General features: G+C 39.2%; 1 protein-coding gene across 5 annotated transcripts in view; it reads left to right on the forward strand.

Moving 5' to 3' along the window:
• Positions 1-289: 289 nt before the first annotated feature.
• SYNCRIP (synaptotagmin binding cytoplasmic RNA interacting protein) overlaps positions 290-7203 on the forward strand; it is a 53761-nt gene continuing 46847 nt past the window's right edge. For 4 of the 5 annotated variants that reach the window (XM_019520382.1, XM_019520383.1, XM_019520384.1 and 1 more), the window contains exons 1-6: positions 290-310; positions 642-801; positions 1705-1823; positions 1984-2091; positions 3711-3824; positions 3910-4086. In XM_019520382.1, the coding sequence (XP_019375927.1) occupies positions 654-801; positions 1705-1823; positions 1984-2091; positions 3711-3824; positions 3910-4086 (666 nt within the window). In that variant the 5' untranslated portion in view covers positions 290-310; positions 642-653. Of the gene's footprint in view, positions 311-641; positions 802-1704; positions 1824-1983; positions 2092-3710; positions 3825-3909; positions 4087-7203 lie in introns of those variants that run through there. The other variant, XM_019520381.1, reaches the window with a different exon arrangement.

The raw sequence follows: 7203 nt of genomic DNA on the forward strand, positions 1-7203 counted from the left end.
GCCCCAGGCCGGGCCGGGCTGCTGGGGGAGGGGGCCGGCAGGCCCCGGAGGAAGTTGTAGGACAGCAGAGCACGTGTTTGCAGCGCGCTCATGGCCGCCGCCGCGCTGGGTGCGGACGGGGCAGCGCTTTGTTCGCGCCCCCCGGGCCGGGCCGCGCTGGAGGCGGAGGCCGCGGCGGTGTCAGTGACGGCGGCTGCATGTGGCAGGGCGGCTGTGCCTCCTGCTCCCTCCCCCACCCCCGCCATTGGCTTCTTGCTCCATCTCGAACTTGTTGGGCGCTGCTCAGGGAGTGTTAGGGCGCGGAGAGGCGGTGAGTCAGTGTCTGGCTGCGTTGTGCAAAGCCCTGCAGGGAAGGCTCCCCCACCCCCGCCGGGCAGCCGCGCTGCTCGGGGCTTCCTTTGTGCTCGGGGCTTCTTCAGAGATTGCTCGCTGCTTGCCTTGCCTTGCCTTGCCTTTCTTTTTTTTTCTTTCCTTTTCTTCTTGTGGCTCTCCTGGGCTCCGCAGCGGCGTTGGCAGGGTAGGGGCCCAAGCAGCAGCTCCATGCAGGCAGGCGGAGAGCAGGCAGTTGCATGTGCTGTCACTTGCTGACCTCCCGCGACAAGATTTCTAGCTTAATTGTGATGCTTATTGCGTTCGAACAGATATCTGGCAACATGGCTACTGAACATGTTAATGGGAATGGTACTGAAGAGCCCATGGACACTTCTGCTGCAGTTACCCATTCTGAGCATTTCCAGACATTGCTTGATGCTGGTTTACCACAGAAAGTTGCTGAAAAACTAGACGAAATTTACGTTGCAGGTAAGATGCAAAAACTTGCAAAATCATACTTTGGATCTTTTCATTGGATTCTGCTGGCTTTGGGCTAAAATAGCAACTTTTTGTGGTTTCCAAAAGTATGGGGACTGCAGTCATGTCTCTTAGTGTTGATTTGCTGATTTTTATCTCTCACTTTTTCTTTTTTCTTTTTCTTTTTTTTGTAAACTTACCTAGTGTTACCAGAGTGTCTGGGGCCAGGTTATGAAAGTCACTTGGAGTGGGTGGTGGGGACGAGGTAGGACAGGAGAGGGTGCACAAGACCGTAGCAACAGCTGGCAGAGGCACAGCTGTCTGTTCATGACAGCAGGTGATGTGCTTAGTGTATTTTATAGTAGCTTTAAGCAACTTAAAGTAATTGAGGAACTGGTAGTATTCTCCTTTAGTTGTTGAGGCTGTTCTGTGTTTTGGTATTTTGACTCAGGAGTGTACAGGTGGTACTGTGTTTCTCTGGCATTGTATAGTTCTGGTTTTTTCTTTCTTTTGAAGCTCAATTCTTGGAGTCTGGTAGTAATTTTGAGTGTTTCAGTTTGTTCAGTCTTTATGCTCTTTTCCCTGAAAAGTCAAATTTTGATACCTTGTTACCTTTAGTTCTACATGATGAAAATAAATATAGCCATTCCACTAGATGCCATGTAATATTGCAAAAAAAAGTCATAAAAAATCATTTGACAGAATATCTATTTTAAGGGTTTTATTCTTGATGGAGAAAAGTTGAGCATTTTTCATCGCGTTTTGAATATTTGTGAAGGTGGAACAGATATGGCTTCTTGAACAAGTAAAATGGATTATGTTACTAAATGATCCGACATCACTAAAATGTAATGAATATGGTTAAACAAAAATTGCTTCTCAAATATAATTAGCAAAAATTTTGCTTTTCCCTAGGGCTAGTTGCACACAGTGATCTAGATGAAAGAGCTATTGAAGCTTTAAAGGAATTTAATGAAGAAGGTGCATTGGCAGTGCTTCAACAGTTTAAAGACAGTGATCTCTCACATGTTCAGGTAATGTTAAGCAATTTAGTATGTAAATGTAGGGGAAACAAACTGCTGCTAGATGGTCAAAGCTTGAGCAGTTACAGTCAGAGCTCTTTTTTGATGCATAGAACTTGTACAGTTAGGATAAACTGATTACTTCAAAACAAAGTTGGCTCTGCTTTTTCAGAACAAAAGTGCCTTTTTATGTGGAGTCATGAAGACATACAGGCAGAGAGAGAAACAGGGGACCAAGGTGGCAGATTCTAGCAAAGGACCAGATGAGGCCAAAATTAAGGTATGTGCCTGAAGGTGTAAGATAATATGGTAAATATAAATTTCATTTTTTTTTTCCAAATAAGCCAGAGCTTACTCTTTGTAACTGTGTCTTGCCGGGTATTTCTAGTTCAGATCACTCAAGCCTATTAAGATCTTATTTGCGCTGTTCCAGAAATTTTGTAACTCCTTTTTCAAAAAACAGTAACAGTTTCTTCAAATGAAATGTGTGTGCTTATTTATTGCAATTACTTAAAATAGTACTAACTCTCAGGTTAAGTAGCTTGCCAAAAAGGTGTCTTATACACTGAGGTATCTTTGTCTCAGGCTAAAAAAAAAAAATCCTGTGCCTTAGTCTTATACAGTTAGGAGTGAAAGTTTTAGTGCAAGATCTTGACTGGTACCACAGAAAAACAGGATATCTCTGGCATATCAATATCCAATTATGTGTTCCTTTAATTATGAATAATAGCTGCTTTGTTGGGTTTTTTTTAGACGCGCCCATTGGATTTGGGATTTTGGTCCTTTTTAGGTCAATCTATTCTCTTTTTATAAGCAGTATACAAAGATTAGTTTAAACTTATCGCAGAGTATAGTAAATATCCAAGAAATAATTGCCTAAGGAGTATAAACCGTACTAGGAAAATAACTGATTTTAAAAGATTTTGGAAACTAAATGGACACAGCTAAATATGTCCTTTTTTGGGAAGGATATACATCAAATGAGTAAAGATGCTTTGACTGGATCAGTTGGAAGAGGAGGAAGATTTTTTGCTGCTTGCTTAAGTATAAAATGTAACTGTTTATGTTTAATGAGTACATCTCAAGTTCTCCCTTAATTTGCTTTTATCTCTTTCCCAGTTTTGACTTGCAGTTTCAGTAAGCCTGTATGGTTTTAATTAATTTTTTTCTGTTGCTCTTTCTTAAAATTGATCTGAACACAACATTTCGGGTAGTTGATGTCACTAGCCTGAAAAACTATATATAATATAGTAAATATTTGGAGCTAGTGGGTGATTGATATAATAGGTCAGTTGTGTTGTGCTGAAGTGAGGTTCTCTGCCTGGGGAACTTTTGACCCTGAAGAGTGTGTGGAAGACAGGAAAGAGTTATTATCCCTGCTTTATACTAGAGCAACTGAGACACTGAATGTCACTGTCTTATGGTATCTAAGTGCATCTGTGCTTCAACTCCATGCCTATAGGCAGTCCTGCTAATTCAGTAGGACTAATGTACCGAAGTGTTTGCAGGACTACGCATGTCAAAACAGTGACTTCAGGTGTTGAGATGTCTTAATAGACACTTGTTATTCTGTCACTTGGTTTAATTTTTATATTTAAAAATGTTCAGCATACCTTCACATGAAGAAATGTGAACCTTTTTGTTTTGTCCGGCTGCTGCATAGCACACCGTTCAATCTCTCAACTAAGTAGTGTTTTAATAATATGAAAATATTGTGCATTACACTTTAAACATACTCTTGTTTCTGTATATGCAGTGGGTTTGTATGCCTGTGGAAGTTCTAGAACACTAATTAATGTACAGATAAAACATGCCTTAACTTAAATGGTCAAATTTGTCTTAAGTTAAATTGTCTAAGACATAAGACTTTTTTACACTTTTTTTTTTCTTTTTCCTAAGGCACTCTTGGAAAGAACAGGTTACACTCTTGATGTGACTACTGGACAGCGGAAGTATGGTGGCCCTCCTCCAGATTCTGTGTATTCAGGGCAACAGCCTTCTGTTGGTACAGAGGTAAGCAGAGAAATAGCTTTATGTAAAGAAAAGTGGCTTGTTTCTTGCATGCATCTTTAAATGACATTATATGTGGTATTTGTAGATATTTGTGGGCAAGATTCCAAGAGACTTATTTGAGGATGAACTTGTTCCATTATTTGAGAAAGCTGGGCCTATCTGGGATCTGCGCTTAATGATGGATCCACTGACTGGTCTAAATAGAGGATATGCTTTTGTCACTTTCTGTACTAAAGAGGCAGCTCAAGAGGCTGTTAAACTGGTAAGTGGTTTTGTGTGTGTGTGTGTGTGTGTGTGTGTTTGTTTTGTTTAACATCTTGTGATGCTTCTCTGCCTATTAGGGAACTGCTCTATTTCTTGTCAATTATTTTAAGAAGATAGTATGTTACAAATGAGTTGTTCCATCAGTGTTTGTTGTGATTATTTTAAATATTCTTGTGCCTTTCTTGGGATCTTTTGTACTGACTGCTGTCAAAGATGGGGTACAGAATCAGGTGGATTTACAGCCTGACCTAATTGGGCAACTTCTACATTCAAATCAGAAGTTCGTGTTAACAATAAGGTCTTTAGGTTTTCCTTTCTTAATTCACTGTTTGTATTGGGGTGGGTTATTTTGAAATTGATCTCTGAAAAGAGTGTTTTTTCTGCATGGTTATAACTTCTGGTGCATGTATGCAGCAGTGCGTTCCATGTAGACAAAGCACTGAGGACGTGCATTTTATTTAAGGTAAGTAACTTGATCATGAAGTACCTTCAGGTGTTTTTACTAGCAAACTTGTCTGTCTGTGTTTCTCTCTCTTCAATTGTGCTATAAAAATGGAGCATAATTTATCTTTCAGGGGTCAGGCATAAACTCTGAACTGTGTTTTTCTGTCAGTCTCCCTCTTTCTTTGTTTATTTATGTATTTTTTTTAACTCCAAGCCTCACCCAGCATTTTGGCAGTGCATTCTCCCCCTCCCCTGCTTCATTTGGGGTTGAGTATCAATTCCCCTTTTGGTTAGAGTACTTCTAGGTCATTATTTATACGTTACCTTCACTTAAAAATATGGAGTAGTGAAGTAATGTGTTTAATCTAGTCATACCTGGATCTGAGTTTTGTATAACTTGCTGCTAATAAACCCTTGGCCTGCCCTGTTGATGTATTCTTTAAGGGGCATTGATTAAGGAATATTTAAAAGTTTCAGGACCTACTGTTTAGGATGGTCTGTCAACTTTCTTTAAGGAAGTTTAATGTCAAGCTGGATTTTGAGAGGTGGCTGTTAGCCCTGTAAAATGATGCAAGATATTCTTGGGTTATATTAACTTTTGTGTGTATACTTCTGCTTGTTGATTTTTTTTCAGTTTCAGCTTTGCTGTTTGTTATTTTAAATGTCCTCTTGTATCTCTAGTTGGATGCAACAGAACAGTGCAGCTGACTCCTCCCCCCTTCTTCCCCTCCCCCCCCATGGAACTGGCTAGAGAAACTGGCTAAACTTTTTTTTTTTTAAATCATTGTTAGATGCACCAAGTAAGCTGATTAACTTTTTTTCTGGTTTTCTCTTAAAGTGTGGATAATACTTCAAGTTGATAACTATATTGTGATAGGAAAAAAGGTTGGGGACTGAGCTTAGATCTGGACTGTCTTCTGCTTTATGTATTTGAGGTGGCGTTAGTACTATAAAAGTATGCAACTGTGCATTTACTCACTTTTATATCCAATTTGTCTTTGTCATTTAAATTGAAGCAAAGGAGAGGAGTTTGGGGAAGTACAAGGAGAGATTCCAATTGGGATGGGAAGCCATTTTTTCTAGCTTTAGTATGTAGCAGGATGCTGTTCTGGCTTTGAGTTAACTTTGTTAAGGTTGTTTTAAAACATTCAGGTAAGGGCAAGGGGACATCAAAACCAATTTCACACGAGTACCTTGGCAAGAGTTGACTTTTTGTGTATTCTAATCTGAAATTGGCTGATTAAATTGGGATCTGAAGAACTTTCCTAGTAGTTCAAAATCAATGAAGTAGGAGAATGGGGATCTAAGTAAGGCATAGGCATAGTGCCTTTGTGAAAAGATTCTCTTTATCATTCTTGTTATCTGTGAATGGGGAGACTCCTAAGATGACTGCTAATGCAGCTTTTTTTTGGGTAGTGCTGCAAGGGGTCATTTTTCATCAACCAGTGGCTTGTAGGCACTTAAAACTTACTACCTTTTCCCCATAGTTGTAAGTTTTATTACCTTTGAGGTTATTGGGCTGCTGAGATGCCTGTGTTTCCTATGTGGCTTTTTTCCTTCTTTTCTTAAAGCCTCATAAGTTTGACTGTTGCCTGTAGACTTGACTGTTAGTCAGGAAACTGGCCAGAGCTTTGTCAATATTCTGTATTGCTGCTTGGGTAAACGGAACAGAGTTTTTCAGATCTTGGAAAATGGCATTGTATCAGTTCATGCTTGGATTGTTACTTAGGTGTTCATAAAACTAAAAAAATCTTAAAAAATCAATAGGAGCTAAAAACTCAGGCTTTATCCTATCCAGTAGTCGATCCAAGCTTGCTGTTTGAATTCAGGTTTGGAAAGACTGAAGTGCCAGTGTGTTTAAAAAAGCTGCTAAAGTTGTGGATAAGTGGAGTCTAAATATAGTCCCCAAACCTGATCTGAAGCATGGAGGTGATTATTATAGAGCTTTTTTTTCTACACCACTCAATGTGGACTGTTAGCATTGCAAAGCTTTCTATACTGTTATATCTTATCCTTATACGTTAGCTTATCTTTTTGATGTATACAGTGTTTAACTTAAGCTTAGAGGTCTCAGTAACAAACTTTGTAAAATTGGTGGAAACTTGTGGTTAAACACCCATGTTCATATTTTTTCTGTAAGGCTGGTGAAATTAGCAATACTATCTGGCTCTCAAAAGCTTTTACTTTAGCAAAGAAGCTAAATTTTATTAAAAGAAACAACACAGATTTTTTTAAATTCAGCTATATTTGTACATCTTGCAACAAAACCTGAAGCCTTCTCACACTGCTGTTCTTCAGCATGTTAAAAGATTTAAAAAACGTATTTTGTTTTCTCCTTACCTAGTCTTTAACTTCAGATCTGTGCTATAGCAAAAGTGGCACAGGTCTTGCAACATCTTTCCCTCTTAGCATGTTTGTATTTGTCTGTAAACTGGCTCAACACTTGCATATGAATTCCAGTTGAAAGTAATTTTGGGGTCATCCTGCTCTCTAGTGGACACTTGCGTATTCAACATATGCTACTGGATGTAGAACAGTTAATGGATTTAATTTGAGACATTCATAACTAGAGTAATCAGAATTGTTATAAATAGGGGAAAATGATAAAGCTGGATAAAGAGGAAAGAGTGTGGGGAAAATACAGCATACGTGACTGTAATGTGTTACCTTT

The sequence above is a fragment of the Gavialis gangeticus genome, unplaced genomic scaffold, assembly GCF_001723915.1.
Source record: "Gavialis gangeticus isolate Ggan-Ray unplaced genomic scaffold, GavGan_comp1, whole genome shotgun sequence".
NCBI classification, from domain to species: Eukaryota; Metazoa; Chordata; order Crocodylia; family Gavialidae; genus Gavialis; species Gavialis gangeticus.